General features: G+C 42.3%; 1 protein-coding gene across 3 annotated transcripts in view; it reads right to left on the bottom strand.

The window, feature by feature from the left end:
- The window catches only part of SEMA5A (semaphorin 5A), a 195,819-nt gene that overhangs the window by 27,599 nt on the left and 148,530 nt on the right, over positions 1-19,690 (bottom strand). For all 3 annotated transcript variants that reach the window (XM_020812770.3, XM_078392566.1, XM_020812772.3), the window contains 2 exons: positions 15,436-15,617; positions 8,863-9,006 (listed from right to left, as the gene is read on the bottom strand). In XM_020812770.3, the coding sequence (XP_020668429.3) occupies positions 8,863-9,006; positions 15,436-15,617 (326 nt within the window). The remainder of the gene's footprint in view (positions 1-8,862; positions 9,007-15,435; positions 15,618-19,690) is intronic.

Here is a 19,690-nt window from a genome sequence, read left to right as displayed (position 1 = left end):
TGTGTGGACCACAACAAACTATGCCAAGTTCTTAAAGAAATGGGAGTGCCTGACCACCTTATCTATCTCCTGAGAAACGTATACGTGGGACAGGAAGCAACAGTTAAAACTGGATATGGAACAACTGATTGATTCAAATTTGGGAAAGGAGTACAAGAAGGCTGTATATTGTCCCCCGGCTTATTTAACTTTGATGCAGAATACATCATACAAAAGGCAGGACTGGAGGTATCCCAAGCCGGAGTTAAGACTGCCGGAAGAAATATCAAGAACCTCAGATATGCAGATGATACCACTCTGATGGCAGAAAGTGTGGAGGAATTAAAGAATCTCTTGATGAGGGCGAAAGAGGAGGGTGCAAAAAACGGTCTGAAGCTCAATATAAAAAAATCCCCAAGATCATGGCCACTGGTCCCATCACCTCTTGGCAAATAGAAGGGGAAGATAGTGACAGATTTTACTTTCTTGGGCTCCATGATCACTGCAGATGCTGATAGCAGCCATGAAATTAAAAGACACCTGCTTCTTGGGAGGAAAGCGATGACAAACCTAGATAGCATCTTAAAAAGCAGAGACATCACCTTGCTGGCAAAGGTCCGCATCATGAAAGCTATGGTTTTTCCAGTAGCGATAGATGGAAGTGAGAGCTGGACCATAAGAAAGGCTGACCGCCAAAGAATTGATGCTTTTGAAGTGGTGCTGGAGGAGACTCTTGAGAGTCCCCTGGACTGCAAAGAAAACAAACCTATCCATTCTGAAGGAAATCAACCCTGAGTGCTCACTGAAAGGACAGATCCTGAAACTGAGGCTCCAGTACTTTGGCCATCTCATGAGAAGAGAAGACTCCCTGGAAAAGACCCTGATGTTGGGAAAGCGTGAAGGCAAGAGGAGAAGGGGACAACAGAGGATGTGATGGTTGGACAGTGCCATCAAAGCTACCAACATGAATTTGACCAAACTCTGGGAGGCAGTGGAAGACCTCCTGTCTGGTGTGCTCTGGTCCATGGGGGTCACAAAGAGTCAGACATGACTTAATCACTAAACAACAACATGGCAAAAGAAAGTTAACTGCAACAATCATACGTGGGTTGCTAAAAAACAAAGTCTCATCTACCATAGCCACCAACTTGCAGTCACATATCTGCCTTAGCTGCTAGGTCAATGATGTTTAGTAAACAATTACAATAACCTACTAAAATATTTTAATGACTAAAAGCAAAAAAAGAAGTGTCCCAATTAATAAGCTCCAGTCTTTAACCACTGAAACATACTTTTACATACAAATGTCCCTACTTATGAACATTTCGACTTGTGAACGGCTCCGCTCGCAACTTTTTGCCTTGACTTGTGAATGGAGCTTCCACTTACAAACAGAAACAGGCAGGGAATGAAGGCGGGCAATTCAACTTTCTAAGTGTAGGTGGCACCGAGGCTGCTTCTTTGTCCTGTAGCTCTTTCGGCAGTTACAGGGTGTGTCACAGTTGGAGGCTTGGGAGAGCCTCCTGTTTTTGAGTAAGCCTGTGTGGGTGTCTGCAGGGAGGTAAGCTGCTGTTTTCTCCTTTAAAAAAAACTGTTCTGAGTGGGGTTTGGTGGCTCTGCTTTGGAGTGAGAGTGTGTGTCTGTATTTTTGGAGTTTATTTTCCTTCTTAAATCTCAGCAACGGAGGTGGCTCTAGTGTCTGTTTTTTGAGTTTTTTTTTTCTTAAAGCCTCAGCAACGAAGCACCTTCCGACTGGGCTCGCTGTGCTGTTTGTTTGTTTGTTGTTATCTTTTCTCTCTGGGCAGCAGGGGGGAAGCCGTGGCTGCTGACTAGAGTGAGGGAAGCTCCGGAGGAGCAGGAGGAGGTGGGTGGTAAGGCAGACAGGTCAGCGCTTCCCAGCCAGGTCTCTGACCCCGTTCACTTCGGCCAACCTTTGAGACTCCCTTTCTCTCCTGGGTTTTTTGTTTTGTTTTGTTTTTTTGCAGCCCCTGCACATTCCTATGGGGCTTGCAGTGTTTTTTTTGGGGGGGGTGTATTTTTTTTTTCTTTGGTCGGAACAGATTAATCGGTTTTCAATGCATTCCTATGGGAAATGGTGCTTCAACTTATGAACATTTCAAGTTACGGGCACTGTTCCAATACGGATTAAGTTCGTAAGTTGAGGTACCACTGTACTTTCTTTATAAAAAGGGATTTCCTCCCTGAGTGAGAAAGGAGGGATTTTTTTTTAACTTAAGCTACAACGACACTGGCAAGCCAAACTCGAGTGCTTTGGCTCTGCTCTTGCTTGATTTTCAACCTATTTTATGATTCTATTCAGAATAGGTGATCACACAGAGACTATAATTGTTTCGGTGCCAGTGTTTATACTAAGCAGTCAGTCTAACGAGGTTTGATCCATGCCACAGCTCACAGTCCCCCTTTCCTTTGATCCTGCCATCTACCAATCCCCACTCTCCTTTTATGATTCATTGAAAAGCTGATGGACTGTTTAAAGTTTTGCATGGCATTAGGGAAAAGGGACAGTTTTCCAAAATTCTCCAAAATGTACAAACACATACATACATGCATACTGTGGTAATGCAGCAGCCTGCTCTAGTTCATTTGAGTTGTTTCTATTTCAAAACTATTTTTACCTTTTCTTTTTGTCTGGACATCTAAGCCAGTATATCAATGCAGTGATAAGGCGATCTAGCACTAAATTCTGGTTTGTTTAAAAACTTTAAAAATACTTTTGAGCTACTAAAGAGAAATATTGTGAGGATGGATGTTCCTGCCATCTGAAAACATCACACCCAGCTTTGCATGTTGCCAGGATACCATCCACAGTCATCTCCTGTTCCGCCCTTTTGGAGAATAAAACAACTGATTGCATGGAGAGAACACTGTTCAAATCATTACAGCTTGGGGAAAAAGATTTCTGCATTGGTAGGTAAAAAACCTTCAGAAGCAAAAAGAGCCAGACTGATTTGTACTGACCTTGCTGTGGAAATAAAATGGATGATCATGTGATCAATTTTTTTAAAAATTGAATGAATCCATTTTACTTCTGCAGCAAATCCCGTACTATTTACGCATGTAGTCTCAGCCAAGTCAGAATGGGCAGCTGTGGCCCTCCAATCACTACTGAACTACAACTACAGCCAATCTTGGGCACCACAGCTAATGGCAGAGAACCATGGAATTGCACTCCAACAATATAACTTATGGGGAGCCGGAGGTGTCCACCCCAGGCTAAGATGATGTCTCCTGAAAGATATGCAGGTATCATACTTTTGTAACCACAGGCAAATCAAAGAAGATTCAATCACACATTTTCTTGCCTCATACTCACTGCTCTACTACAAAACTGATTTCTTGGCCATCTTGAATGACTTGTGGAATCACCTTTGTTGAGAGAGAAGAAGAGGAGGAATGCAACCCTGCTGACTCCCCCAGATCATTAAGAAGGTTTCAAAACCATCAACCATGGAATTACCTCAGAAAGATTTTTTTTCTGGGTTGCATGTTTAAGATAGAATGTTGCAGTAGGTACACTCATAGCTGCACAACTAATTCCAGAAGATGGGCCTCAAAGCTTATTGCTCACCCCTTGGTAATTGTGCTGTGAAGTTCCAAAGAATAATATTTTATTCCTCGTGTGGTTTAACATGTACCTGAAACCAGTCTGCCAGAAACTGTGAACTAAGCTGTCACTAGCAGACACCCACCTGTATCTCTCCTTTTCCACTGAAGCCAAGTGAAGGACTGAAAGTTCTGCATCACCACCAGGGAAAAATAAAGAATTGGATGAGAGGCAACACGTTAAGATTCTGGGCCCAGTTCACAATGCTGCTGTCAGCGTTTAAAACCCTAAATGATTTGCAGCTCACTTGACTGATTGGTCCCTGACATATACACGGACTCCAAGAACACTTTCAGAAGCAAATTCTGGCCACTGGGTCTGGTGGAGTGGAGGGAAGGGCCACCTTGGCAGAACCAATAGGTCACTTGTAGGTGGAGCCAATTGCAGGTACCGTATTTTTTGCTCCATAAGACACACCTGACTATAAGACACACCTAATTTTAGAGGGAGAAAAAAAGAAAAAAACTTCTGTCACGCCTGGCTGTCTGGGTGTTGCTGTGGCGTCTCCCCTGTGACCTGGGTGGTGGCGGGAACCATAGCCCAAGTAGTAATCGTGGGCTCCTCACTCTTGTTTATTGTTACCTGGTTCACCCCCACACCCTTATTTTTGGGGGAGTGCAGAAGAGACACCTCAGGCAGCCCCTGATGGGTGCCTTGAGAGACAGAAGAGAGAAAGGGAGAGAGGACGGAGGCAGGAAGGGGAGAGGAAGGAAGGGGGAAGTGTGAAGAGGAGGAGCCACCACTGCCGTATGAGTGAAGGAAGGGCTGGCAGAGTGGAAAACAAGGTGAAGGGAAGAAGAAAGCTGAGACGAACGAGCAGAAGAGAGGAGAGCTAAGGAGGGGAGGAGGAGGAGCAGAAGGAGCTTGTTGCGCTCCCCCATTTCAAGTCTCCCCTCACATCACATTCCACTGGTGGCGGTGGCGGCGCAGGGCTACGGCAGGTGCCCCTCTGATGTTCAGGTCCCGGCCTAGTGAGGGGGATGCGGAGAGACAAAAGAAACCCGGAGCAGGGGGTCCACAGAAGAGGAGGAGTATAGCAGCATGGGCTCTGGGGGGTCTGTACCATTTTTTTACAGTATTCACTCCATAAGACACACATACTTTCCCCCCACTTTTTTTGGGGGAAGTGTGTCTTGTGGAGTGAAAAATACGGTACTTTGCAAAGAAAACGAAGAACAGTTAAATAATGCACAAGTACTTAACATCTAGAAAAACTGGCAGTGACATTTCACACATAGGCATTCTGAGACCAACAGGCAAATCACTGCACAAAGAACAGGACTACAAAGAATTTTTTTAAGTCTAACCACCACAACATACTAATGCACTTGCGCAAACATTTTTGTTGTTGTTTAACAGGAATCTATGTCACAAAAAAAGAAAAAAAGAGACACATGAAAATTGTAAGTCATGTCTATAAAGCAGTACGTGTGTGAATAGAGATAACCACCAGAACATCTGCAGTATGCAGAGCAGCAACTTGGTCACAGACTATGTCCTTCATCCACCACAGCTGGATGGATGTGGGAGCCCAAAAGGAGGCAATCAGTGCTCCATCCTGTTAGTTACCCATATGTGTGGTGCACAGAAGCCATGGTAAAGAAGAACAAGTTGCTTACCTGTAACTGTGGTTCTTTGAGTAGTCACCTGTGCACAAAAATTGGAACTGCATGCAAATAACTTTAATGCCTTTAGTGCAAAGTAGAGAGAAAAATAAGCTATCCCACCAGCTTCCCACCTGCATCAGCTTCAGAAGGGAGAAAAGATACCAGGCTGGCATTACGCTTATCCAGTCACCCACACAGCAGTGGTGGTGGTGGTGGTGTTTCCCTGACTCTCCCCCCACCCTCTGTCCTTCTTCTTGCATATTCCTGTTATGTGAGGTCTGTTGGACAGCTCCTGAAAATAAGGCCTTTTTAGTGTTATGGAGTGCCTTCCCCAGGAAAGCTTGGCTGGTACCTTTTGAGCTCTATTGGGTGCCAAGTAAATACCTTTTTAAATACTTTTTAGATCATTTGAATCTTTGTTGCTGGCTTGGTTCTGTTTGGCTTTCATCCCTATTTTTGCATTTATAATTTTATGATTTTACTTGTAAATTACATGGAGACCCATTTTTCATTAGGTACTGTAAAGGTTACCCTTGACATTTAGTCCAGTCGTGTCCAACTCTGAGGTCTGTTAGGAATCAGACTCTTGACCTCTTGTTTAGCAGCCATGTACTCAACTTATTGAGCTTTCCAGCAAGCCTAGTGTTTATATACCAGAAATAAAATAGACCAATCCCTTGCTAAAAAGAAAATATCCAAATTCTCCTAAGGGGAAAAGTGGTGTTCATAACAAAGGAATAACAACAGTAATAATCTGGGTGTGATACATACAATTATGTGGAACACCAAAATCCTGTGGCAAAAAACTGAATGTGGAAGGGCCATCATGCAATGGTTTCCCTTCTCCACTGGACTGTCCTTTGCACAATCAGCAGGCTGATTAGTCATGCACCCAGGCTCCCAACCAGCATGTGACTGGATGTGCGAAGGACAGCCCAGTTGAATGGGCAACCCACTGCACAACTGCACTTGCACTCCATGTTTCCCCAACTGGATTCTGCCCAAAGTGTTTAGCAAATGAACTGCTGGATAGCTCCAGCAGAGCCAGACTCTGGGAGTTTGATTCCCCACTGTGTTTCCTTGACAGGGACTAGACTCAATGATCCATAGGGTCCCCTTCCAGCTATGCAGTCCTAAGATGATGGCGATACATTTTAAGACAACTTCAGTGTGTTCACATCAATCATATCCTTTGAGTTTTTTTGTCCTCACAGAAAGTGTCTCAATATACTGAGATATCCTGTCGACAACAATGTCAGCATCTGGAAGTTTTCCTGTTCCTTCACGTAAGCAAAAAGGCTTGTATTTTTTTTCTGTCAGCAGCAGCACTGGCAGCAAAAAGGTTTTTTAAAAAATCATATTCTGTGCAAAGAAATGTGTTTTGGATTTAAAATCTTGTAGTTTGTACAAACATTTTGCAATCCTTTGGCAAAAAAGGGGGGAATGCAAAAAATACATGAAATATCTTGTAATATCACACTGTGGGGGAAAAAAACCTTACTTTTTTTATTCTCACTTGCAAGAATGGAATAAATGACAATTTGCAGTGTTTGTTCAAAGTCTGTCATGTATTCCACTTAGATTCAGAGAAACATCAGTTACAGCCGTGAAACAAGGCTTCCCTCCTCCTTCCTTTTACTGCCCCTTCTTTACATGCATGTCCCAACAAGGAACTGGGAATATCCAAGACTCCTTCTTGCCTGAAAAATGCCTTCTGCATATACGAGGGGTTCTTCAGATCCTTGCATTCTTATAGCTATCTTTTATACTATAAGCTTTACAATAATTTTATAACAGATTATTGCAAAACAAACAAACAAACAAACCCACAACCCACCCAAAAACATGCATACAAAATGGAACACCAATATGAACAGTGATGGTCCACATTTTTTAATTTCAAATGTAGGAGCTAAAGTGTGTTTGTATTGTAACTCCTCTAAAACAATCTTTCCATTAGTACAGTGGTGCCTCGCTTGACGAGGATAATCTGTTCCAGCGAAATCGCTGTAGAGCTAAATCCTCGTCAAGCGAAATAAAAAAGCCCATTGAAATACATTGAAAACCGGTTCAATGTGTTCCAATGGGCTAAATACCTCAGCGTCCAGCGAATATCCTCCACAGGGCGGCCATTTTAGGGTGCCTGTAAAGTGAAAAATCCGTCCTAAAGCTCAGCGGGGAGCCATTTTGAAACCCGACGATCAGCTGTTTTGATCGTCATAATGTGAAGAATTGGTTCCCGAAGCAGGGAACCAATCGTCGGGAAGCGAAAAAAGCCCTTTGAAACGTTGTTTTGCTATCGCAAAAGCAATTGCAAAAACCTCATCAGCAACCGGATTCATCGTTTAATGAGGTAATTGTTGAGCGAGGCACCACTGTAGGTTGAGTACAATAGTTTATTTCAATATCAATAAAAATGATGTACAAAGTCTCTTGACTACTTTTACTGGCTCAGATAAGTGGGAAATAACAAGAATGTTTGATTGATCACAATACCGCTGCTCTCTCAAAGGACACATCGGAGAGCATCTCAGTTGACTCTCCCCCACCCCCACCCCCCAGATCAGAGATCCTTTAAGCAAGAGCTGCCTGCAGGAGAACCCGGTGCCTTTGCCTACTGAGCACACACTCTACCACAGAGCTCTGGACCTTTCCCTTAATTGCAGACAACTTATGAGGTCACCGTGCTAAATCCTAGAAAACCTACCAAAATGATTTAGATGAAGTCTGCTTTGCCCCAGAAAGTTTGAGGGAAATTAATACTATAAATTAGAGGAGGGGATATTTGTTTTCCCTTTTATGGGACATGCTTCCTTGGGAGTAATATTTTTGTAGGGAGGGAAGTAAATGCAAGTAATGGAATGGCCCAGAGCCACCCCACACTTTACTCTTTTTATCTCTTAAGTCCATCATCTTCCCCCTCTTTTTAATTCTACTTGAACAGCTGTGTAGGATGATCCCTCTGAGAAAGAGAAGCCCTACACAGGCTGTCCTCGGCATGCACAGAAGCCATAGGAACTGCCTCAGGAGGGGTGGACAAAACAATTTCCTCTTTTAAACCAAATGGTTCTGGAGTGGTAGGGGTGATGACCAAAGCTCAGGGGGGAAAAAAATCATTTTTTGAACCACAGCTCCCAAGATTAGGGGCCATGTTGGCTGGGGAATTCTGGAAATTGCACTAAAAAAAGCCTCCCAAGTCCTGGGATGGGGAAGGTTGAGTGAGAAAATGGGATGTAGATGGCTGTCAATGTGTGCATGTGTGAGACAGGAGATAACTACAAGTCCCATAATTCCTGGCAACACTAGATGGGGCTAATGGAAAAGTAATGCCAAACATAGAAGGAGCCATATTGGGAATGGTTAGTTTAAAGCTGAAGTTGCCAACACTCAACTCCCTTGACTGTATGTTTCTCTCTACTGAATGACTGGCTGTTGCAAGACCAGAATGAAGAAAAATTCAAAATGCAGCTGAAGTTTTACATCTTTGGTAATAGCACAGAAGCTGCAAACCAAGATATCAGAAACATGAAAAAAACAGAGAAGGAATGACACAAAGAAGATAATTTTTAAAAAAGGTAATAAGATAAAGCTGATCTTTCCACCACCACCCCTCCCAAGAGAGAAAAATATTATGCAAGAAACGTGCTTTACCTTTCTTCACGGTTCTGCCCCACACAGACCCGGCCTCCATGCCGAGGACTCGGGTTACTGCAGGAGCGCTGGCGGACTTGAAAGCCGATTCCGCAGGAGGTGCTGCAAGGAGACCACGATGTCCAGGGAGTCCAACCTCCATTTCTACAAGAACAAAAGACCCAGACAGGGTCAGATCAAGACGGCCACACGTGATCACACAAGATGCGAGCTCCAGATAGAAGCAAACAAAAGTCACAAACCATCAGCTTCCCACTGTGAGTCAAAAGGAAAAAGCCCACCTGGAGGGTCCAGCATCCGATTCAATCCAGTCATCCATGGCACAGAAAATGATGGGCAGATGCTTAGGATACTGGAACTGAAAAATGCAGCTGAAATGATGTATCTGCTCCCCGGGAGCAGGAAATTGATATTTCAGGACGTACAGTTTTAAAGGCAAGAAACATATGTACCAAAGAGATCTGAAGAGACAGTTTTATAAAATCTGCTGTGACATCTTTCCATTTTCAAGGTTTTTGCCACAGATCTTGTGTTGCTTTTATGTTCTGGAATGTTGTTCTGTTCAAGCAGCAATCCAACCTCACATTTGTTGCTTTTGAGAAGTGTGTGACAATGAATCTTCTCAAACTGGCCTTTTAAAGGCTCCTGCTGACTATTTTTATGTTGATTTAATACTTTGATTGATTGATTGATTGATTTTAGCTGCCTTGAGCACTAGTTTATTGGGAAGACAGGATATTTTTTAAATGCCCGGAACAAATAAATAAAATAAATGAATAGGAATCCTACCGTTTGTGTGAATTGTAATCACACAAGCAACAGGCATGGAAAGGAACAAGCACTCCCTCACAGTTCCCTGCTTTAAATACCACCCTTTAGTAACCTGCAAGACTGGGCAATATTATTACATACATTAGCCAGTATTAACATGTAAGTAAGCACCTGTCCCTCTTCACGGGTTGCTGCCTTGTCATGGCGAAGGGGTTTGAGTAACTCGGAGAAGCTATGGGCTATGCCGTGCAGGGACACCCAAAATGGACAGGTCATAATGGAGAGTTCTGACTAAACATGATCCACCTGGAGCAGGAACTGGCAAGCCACTCCAGTATCTTTGCCAAGAATACCCCATGAAGAGAAACAAAAGGCTAAAAGGTGAGCCCCTCAGGTCAGGGGTCGCCCAACATGTTACTGAGGAAGAGCAGAGGACAAGTAGCTCCAGAGCTAATGAAGTGGTTGGGCCAAGGCCGAAAGGCCAGTCAGCTGCAGACATGCATGGAAGTGAAAGGAAGGTCTGACACTGCAAACAAACAAACAAACAAACAAAACTGCATAGGAACCTGGAATGTAAGATCTATGAACCTTGGTAAGCTGGATGTGGTCAAACAGGAGATGGCATCCTGAGTGTCAGTGAATTAAAATGGACGGGAATAGACAAATTCAATTCAGACGATTTTAATATCTACTATTGTGGGCAAGAATCCCGTAGAAGAAATGGAGTAACCCTCATAGTCAACAAAGGAGTGAGAAAAGCTGTAATGGGATATAATCTCAAAAATGATAGAATGATTTCAATACGAATCCAAGGCAGACCTTTTAAAATCACAGTCATCTAAATTTATGCACCAAACGCCAATGCTGAAGAGGCTGAAATTGACCAATTCTATGAAGACTTACAACAACTTCTAGAACTGACATCAAAGAAAGATATTCTTGTCATTATAAGGGACTGGAATGCTAAAGCGGGGAGTCAAGAGATAAAAGGAACAACAGGGAAGTTTGTCCTTGGAGTTCAAAACGAAGCCGGACAAAGGCTGATAAGAGTTTTGTCAAGAGAACAAGCTGGTCATCACAAACACTCTTTTCCAAAAACACAAGAGACGACTCTACACAGGGACACCACCAGATGGGCAATATCGAAATCAGATTGATTGTGTTCTCTGCAGCCAGAGATGAAGAAGCTCTATACAGTCAGCAAAAACAAGACCTGGAGCTGATTGTGGCTCTGATCATCAGCTTTTCAGAGCAAAATTCAAGCTTAAACTGAAAGTAGGACAAACCACTGAGTTAGTCAGGTATAATCCAAACCAAATCCCTTATGAATGAATACACAATGGAAGAGAAAAACAGATTTAAAGAACTAGATTTGGTGGGCAGAGTGCCTAAAGAACTATGGAGGCATCAACAAGAAACATCCCAAAGAAAAGAAAATGCAAGAAAGCAAAGTGGCTGCCCAACGAGGCCTGACAGATAGCAGAGAAGAGTAGGGAAACAACATGCAAGGGAGATAAGGGAAGTTACAGAAAATTGAATGCAGACCTCCAAAGAATAGCAAGGAGAGACAAGAGGGCCTTCTTAAACGAACAGTGCAAAGATGTGAAGGAGAGAACACCAGTGTGCTATCCTGCAAAGATGGACATGATAAAGGACAAAAATGGTAGGGACCTCACCGAAGCAGAAGACACCAAGAAGAGGTGGAAAGAATACACAGAGGAATTATACCAGAAAGATCTGAATATACCAGACAATCCAGATAGTGTGGTTGCTGACCTTGAGCCAGACATCCTGAAGTCAAGTGGGCCTTAGAAAGAATGGCTAACAACAAGGCCAGTGGAAGTGATTGCATTCCAGTTGAACTATTTAAAATCTTAAAAGAAGATGCTGTTAAGGTGCTACACTCAATATGCCAGCAAGTTTGGAAAATTCAGCAGTGGCCAGAGGATTGGAAAAGATCAGTCTACATCCCAATCCCAAAGAAGGGCAGTGCCAAAGAATGCGCCAACTACTGTACAATTGCACTCATTTCACATGCTAGCAAGATTATATTCAAAATCCTACAAGGTAGGCTTCAGGTATGTATGTGGGCCAAGAACTCCCAGAAGTACAAGCTGGATTTCGAAGGAGCAGAGGAACTAAAGACCAAATTGCTAACATGTGCTGGATTATGGAGAAAGCCAGAGAGTTCCAGAAACTTCATTGACTATGCAAAAGCCTTTGACTGTGTGGACCACAGCAAACTATGGCAAGTTCTTAAAAAAATGGGAGTGCCTGACCACCTTATCTGTCTCCTGAGAATCCATATGTGGGACAGGAAGGAACAGTTAAAACTGGATATGGAACAACTGATTGGTTCAAAATTGGGAAAGGAGTACAACAAAACTGTATATTGTCTCCCTGCTTATTTAACTTATATGCAGAATACAACATGTGAAAGGCTGGACTGGAGGAATCCCAAGCCAAAATTACAATTGCCAGAAGAAATATCAACAACTTCAGATATGCAGACGATACCATTCTGATGACAGAAAGTGAGGATGAATTAAAGAATTTTATAATGAGGGTGAAAGAGGAGAGCACCAAAAATGATCTGAAGCTCAACATCAAAAAAACTAAGATCATGGCCACTGGTCCCATCACCTCCTGGCAAACGGGGAGATATGGAGGCAGTGACAGATTTTCCTTTCTTGGGCTCTATGATCACTGCAGATGGTGACAGCAGTATTGAAATTAGAAGATACCTGCTTCTTGGGAGGAAAGCAATGACAAACCTAGATAGCATCTTAAAAAGCAGAGACATCACCTTGCCAACAAAGGTCTGCATAGTCAAAGTGATGGTTTTTCCGGTAGTGATGTATGGATGTTAGAGCTGGACCATAAAGAAGGCCGACTGCCAAAGAATTGATTCTTTTGAATTGTGGTGCTGGAGGAGACTCTTGAGAGTCCCCTGGACTGCAAAGAGAACAAACCTATCCATTTTGAAGGAAATCAACCCTGAGTGCTCACTGGAAAGACAGATCCTGAAGCTGAGGCTCCAATACTGTGCCCATCTCATGAGAAGAGGAGGCTCCCTGGAAAAGACCCTGATGTTGGGAAAGTGTGAAGGCAAGAGGAGAAGGCAATAACAGAGGATGAGATGGATGGACAGTGTCATCGAAGCTACCAACATGAATTTGACCCAACTCCGGGAGGCAGTGAAAAACAGGAGGGCCTGGTGTGCTCTGGTCCATGGGGTCACAAAGAGTCGGACGTGACTTAAAATACCAAACAACAATAAAAGCCCCTGTCATGCCAGAAGGATTTGACCAGTCCCATCTGCCACTGAGGAAACCTGGCAAAACTCTAACATTATTATATTTCAGAAAGCTAACAGAACTGAATCTCAATACTGATCTGTGTTTACTATTTATTTTTAGAGGTATAACTTGCCATTGATAATAACAAATAAACAAACAGTGGCCTACTATGATGTCCTGTAATGTTACTGTACTTTGGGCACAATCATGTTATAAAGTATAAACCAATTGAGGAAGATCACTTTTTCCAAATTAAACTGGCTGCCAGTACCTAATTGTTAAAAACTAATTTTTGGAAAAGAAGAGATGACAATTCATGGTTTCAAACAAAACAAGAATTAATAAAAGCCATCAATAAGGAATTACATGACAATACTTCTTCACAGCTCTACTGTGAAGAATTGCTGAAATCTATCTTGGGACTTACATATGTACACTCATGTGAAAAAGAAAATGCACCCTCTTTGAATTCTATGATTTTACATATCAGGATATAATAAAAATCATCCGGTCCTTAGCAGGTTTGAAAATTAGGTAAATACAACCTCAGATGAACAACACATGGCATATTACACTGTGTCATGATTAATTTTATAAAAATTAAGCCAAAGTTGAGAAGTTATACGTGAAAAACTAAGTACACCTTATGATTCAATAGTTCATACAACCACCTTTATCAGCAATAACCTTAAGTAATTGTTTTCTGTATGACTTCATCAGTCTCTCACATTGTTGTGGATGAACGTTTCTTTACAACCTTGCTTCGGTTCATTGAGATTTGTGGGCATTTGTTTATGTACAGCAATCTTAAGGTCCCACCACAGCATTTCAATAAGGTTGAGGTATGTAATTTGACTGGGCCATTGCAACACTTTATTTTCTTTTTCAGACATTCTGCTGTAGCCGCCCAGAGTGGTCAACCAGACCAGATGGGCGGGATATAAATCGAATAAATAAATAAATAAATAAATTTGCTGGTATGCTTGGAATATTTGTCCTGTTGCATGACCCAATTTCCGCCAAGTTTTAGCTGTCAGATAGATGGCCTCAAATTTAACTCCAGAGTTTATGGTGAACTTAATGACTGCAAGGGGCCCAGGTCCTGTGGCTGCAAAATAAGCCCAAATCATTACTCTCCACCACCATGCTTGGCAGTGGTATGAGGTGTTTGTGCTGATATGCTATATTTGGTTCTCACCAAACATGACACTGTGCATTATGGCTGAACACCTCCACTTTGGTCTTATTTATCCAAAGGACATTGTTCCAGAAGTCTTGTGGCTTGTCCAGATGCAAACTGGTAAACCCAAGCCATCCTGCCATGTTCTTTTTGAGAGAAGAGGCTTTCTCCTGGCAGCCCTTCCAAACAAACCATACTTGCCCAGTCTTTTTCTAATTGTACCGTCATGAACTTTAACATTTAATTTTCTAACTGAGGCATGTAGAGTCAGAGATGTAACTCTGGGTTTGGGGCAATTTTTTGGCATTGCATAGTATGACCTTGGGATGAATTTGCTTGGACGTCCACTCCTGGGAAGATTGGCAACTGTCTTTAATGTGTTCCACTAGTGATTAATCTTCCCCACTGTAAAATAATGGACCTAAAATTGTTTGGAAATGGCCTTATAACCCTTCCCAGATTGATTGGCAGCAACAATTGCTTCTCTATGGTCATTGCTGATGTGTTTCCTCCTTGGCATTGTGCTAACATGCACCTGAATGCTCCAGACCAGCAAATTGCTAAAACTTCAGCTTTTATGGAGATGGTCATACTTGCCAATGATCAATTATTCAAGGGCATTTGGCTAGCAGCACCTGGCTGCTACTTAGCCTCTTAATTCCGATGGAAGCAGTAAGGATGCACCTAGTTTTTCACACATGGCTTCTCCATTTTCACTTTATTTTTGTAAAATAAATCATGACATGGTGTGATATGTTGTTGTTCATCTGAGGTTGTATTTACCTGATTTTCATACCTGCTAAGGACCAGATGTTTTTTGTTATATCCTGATATGTAAAACCACAGAATCCAGAGTGTACTTTCTTTTTCACGTGACTATAGATACTTGGAGCTGGATTCTGAACTGCCTTCAGCAATGCTGGCTAAGTGAAACAGTCTCTACAGCATGTTTGACTGGATTGCATATAACCTTCTATACAGCTCTCTCCCTCAAGGTCCTTGTAATGGTATATTCAGTCCCTACATAACAAGTTGCAGTTTTGAAGTGCAGGAAATGGGACAATCTTGCTGCTGAGCTGAGTCTCTTACATTTATCCAAACCACAGGAATGTGATCAATGAGATTACATCTACATTAAGGGGAGGTACTACATCGCAAAACTCCTGAGAAATAGAAGAGGTAGGATAAGAGTGGAAAGAATATTGTATCCAAAAAGTTACGATGATTATACCATGTGAGAAGCAGCCCTCATTTCAATAAAAACAGCTGATGTGGAGAAAATTTTCCCAAAGGTTAACGTCTTTTCACCAATGTCTGGCATACCTAGAGCAGTTGACAATCTCTATACTTGTCCCTTCACACTGGTGCCCTCCACATTGTGGAACGGGGTTGTCACAGGAGCGTGTTCTGCAGAGGCAAAAGCCTATGTTGGGGCCATCTATATGTGTGCAAGACTTCCACCCTGACCAAGTTCCGAAATGGCCATCCACCGTCAAATTCCTTTTCTGGAAACCAGAAGACAAAAATGATAAAATTAATAAGCTTTAGTTATCAGATCTGATGCTAACGGTCATGTAATACACAGCATAATGTTCATTCAGAAGCTATGATACAGGGACACACTATTTTCCTGCCAGTGGGAGTGGCTAAACATAACTAACCAAAAGAGGAAACAATATGTTATACAAATCAAGGTTGCCCCCAAACAGATAAGGATTGGGAAAAGAATAAAGCTTCACTCTTGATCCTGAGTGACAAGCCAGGAATCACAGTTCAGATATGCTAAACTTTAGGTGTCAGATTGGCAAAGGCAATGAGGACTCCCTAGCACTCTGGGTTACTATTGAATGTGAACATATACAAGAACGGTGCAAATCCTAAGAATGTTTGCCAAACAGTAAGCCTCACTGACAACTACAAACATCATAAGCATGCCAAGTAGTGCACTGAAAGATGGCATGTGAAAATTTAAAGATAAGCAAGAAGATCAAAGTACACAGCTTGACTTGAAATGGCAAAACCCATCCAACCATAAAATCTACCAGTGTCCCGATCAGCAAGCCTTCTTGCTGTTCACACATTTTGCACTTAGCTAACAATTGTGGGTAAGCAGCCTTCTTGTTGTTTGGGATTCCTTTGACTGACTGCTCCTACAGCTGAGTTACGAGTCACAGAGCAGTAGCTCTCCATGCAGAAGGTCCTGTTTCCTGTTAAAACTAGCTCAGGAGGCAAATTGCAAGGATCCTGGGCAGCCATTACCAATACCTGTATGGGGCCAGCACATGGGTTTAGTGTCAGGCAGATTCATGCACTTTCCCATCTTCGCCTCTTCAAGTAGCCAGACAGGGAAAGTAATATCAGTGTGCTGAATTTTGCAGACAAAAGCACACCGAAGCAATCACATTTTTCTACACAAACCAGCTCTGCAGAAATACCAGCTATTGAGGAGGAAGGAATTCTGGTAGGTTATCAACCTCCCATTTGTGCAGACGCAATCCACACAAGGGGGCAATTCTTCTCAACAATTAGTGTGAAATATATTTCTATACCACATCATCCAAGAAAGAGGGAGAAAAGGAGCCTACATTTAATCAATAGCAGTCTAAGGTTCACAGATTTAATTACATCGACCCATATGGTTTCATTTTGCATTGCTCGTTTCTGGCTAGTCTCCAGAGCGTTTAGTTGTTCAAAATTTCAGGTCTTAATCACAATTAATGGCTCCTATCTAGAACTACCTATCAACAAGCCAATATTACTGTGTAGCACCTGTGGTTAATAACACTATGACCCTGTTTTGATCTCACACAATGAAACAGAATTGGGCAACATATGGCTTATGGGAAGCAAGCAACGTTGCCCATTTTTGAGAGCCTTCATGGACCTTCCCAGGCCTGTCCATGCCAATTCTTTTTACCTCAGAAAGGCAAGTTGCTGCTTCTAGAAGCCTCCAGGAGTAGCAATGCTCCTCCCAAAGCAAGATGCAGGGCTTGCTTAATGTGTGGAAGCCTTTCCTATCCTTTATTCAAAATGAAAAGGACTCAGAAGAACATCATAATAAGAAGTCCAGGAGGTGGGGGGAACTACAGCAAATGGCAGGAGCAAAATTAACTCCTGGATCCACCAAAATGGCCCATTCTTGCACTGAAACATGCTTTAGCACAGGGGTCTCAAACTGTGGCCCTCCAGATGTTCTTGGACTTCAACTCCCAGAAATCCTGGCCAGCAGAGGTGCAACATAGCTTGAACTCTTGGGTTTTTCCAATGCAGTCATGGGGAGAAGCTCAGAAAGGGCTGCTTCTAATTTTATCTTGTCACAGATTTTTTTAAAAATAAACATTTTTAAAAAATACATATAAAGAAATAAATTATTTTAAAAAATCTATTCACTTACAAATGGTGCAAAAATTGCATTTTCTGGAGATACTAACTGGACAAAGAATTATTTAAATATATGATAAAAGCCAAACAGTTAAAAAAGCTTCAGGGTCTGCATCCCCTTGTAAACACACACACAATGTGTAAGTAGCAATAGGTAGAGCAGTGTTTCCAAACCTGAGGGTCATGGCCCCCACGAAAAATATTTTCTGGGAAGCTCCAGATCACCTTATACAGTATGTGCTGTAGCATTTATTAAATAATTTCTTCCTTGGCCTTTCAGAGCAGGTTGTTAAAGTTAGTGCGTATGTGCATGCATGAGAAATAGGCCCTCTGGGGGAGAAAGAAGCCTCTACTTTTTGAAAAAAAGTAGACTACTTGGACTACTTCTTTACAAAAAAACAAATCAGGCCAGCGGGAAGATATAATTGCTGCTGCTTCTGCAAGAGAGGGATTTTAACTAAGACATGTCACTTCAGGAGAGCCTAAAGAAGGGGAGGAAAATGAAAAAGAAACCCACCCCACAACAACCCCACCCCAAACAAAAAACAGCCTGCCTCTTCTGCAGTGGGTGCAAGTTTCTATGGTCTGTGCCAGTTTCTGAAGAGGATCCCCTCTGAGTAAAGGTTTTTGCCCCCTTCCTGGATACAATGATGTTCTTCCACCCCGGCCCATCTTCAAAGTCTTCTCTTCTCCTTACCTTTAACCAACCCCAGTCTATTCCCTCCCTGGTTTTGAAGTGGCAGAGTCAGAGGTGGTGGCAGGAGCAGTAGGAAGCGGAGCAACAGCATCACTGATGATGCAGTTATGCTAGGGAATGCCTACAATGGCCTTTTTTATGCAAATGTGACAGGGGGTGGCAGCTTACTTGGCTATTATAAAAAGGGGTGTGTGACTTGAAAAGGGTTAGGAACCAGTGATGTAGAGCATTTCATAATCAAGCTTTCTTTATGGTGATGGATGCAATAGGAAGATGTGCTACCACCAATATGTAAATGATCAATGGCTCTAAAAACATATTTCAATTGTCCCATCATAAAATAGATAGCAAGCATAAAGCAGGGTCCAGATAAAGTCTGGCTCCGGTACCAATGCCAATCTCTGAAATAAGAGAGGGTCAAAAAGAAGCTATAATGGGGGCAGGACCACCAGAGATGACAGTATGTTCCTGTATTTCCACAGCACTGTCAAGAAAGCTTTTTTCCCATCTTTTGAATACACTGTAATTTTATGGGTTTATAAAACCACTTATGGATAAATTTTTAAGGACTTCTCTCTGCTAGTTGCAAGCACAGAAGAAAAAGAGTTTAAGAGTACAAATTCTATGCCAGCTGGCTTCATCAATTTCCTCTTTTAGGTCTTGCTCCCAAATACATTCCAAGGCAGAAGAATGGGAAAACGTTACAGATATTGAAGTTGTATATATCATTGAAACTATCTCTTTAACGCAAAATACTGGAAGACAAGAATCTAGTAGCCTGCGTACATATTGTAAGAGATTAAATAAAAATGGTTCGGCTGACTCAACTTTGTTTAATGTATTATCTTCTGCCTGCTAATTGAGAATCAGTGAGAAGGACACAATGTTCATAGAAGTCTTTAGTGCACTACCCGAACTGTAAGCTGTAGTTAATGTTATTATGGTCTGTATGAAACTGTTAGGCAAGGTGGGATGTGGAGGAAAGGTATCAGCAATATATCAATTGCACTCGGATCTATTTCTCTGTATTAGGAGAAGCTGTTCCAGCAACAAACTGATGTCTGCATTCAGCAGCAGTAGACTGAATGAGGCCCAATCAACTGAATCCCACCAAGACAACACTCCTGTGGACAGGTAGGACTTATGTCTGTTAACTGGATTTTCAGTTTGCCCTTGATGGGGAAGCATTATTTCTGAAGAGAGAGGGGAGCAACTTGAAGGTATTCCTTCCATATGTTTCTGCACGTATAAATACATGCCCCTAGAAAGTTTGTCCTGAAATATCTTCTTAATATTAATATCCAGCATCAACATCAACATCAGATCCCTTTGACATCCGAAGTGGAGTGAAACAGGGCTGTGTCCTCGCACTGATCCTGTTTGCGATCTTTTTCGCTGTCATGCTGAAGCACACTTTTGGAACTGCAACAGAAGGTGTCTATCTCCGGACTAGATGGAAAGCTCTTTAATCTCTCTAGATTTAGAGCGAAGATCAAAGTC

This window comes from Pogona vitticeps, chromosome 4, assembly GCF_051106095.1.
Source record: "Pogona vitticeps strain Pit_001003342236 chromosome 4, PviZW2.1, whole genome shotgun sequence".
NCBI classification, from domain to species: Eukaryota; Metazoa; Chordata; class Lepidosauria; order Squamata; family Agamidae; genus Pogona; species Pogona vitticeps.
Note: the sequence above shows the minus strand (reverse complement) of the source record. Positions and strands in the feature narration are given on the sequence as shown.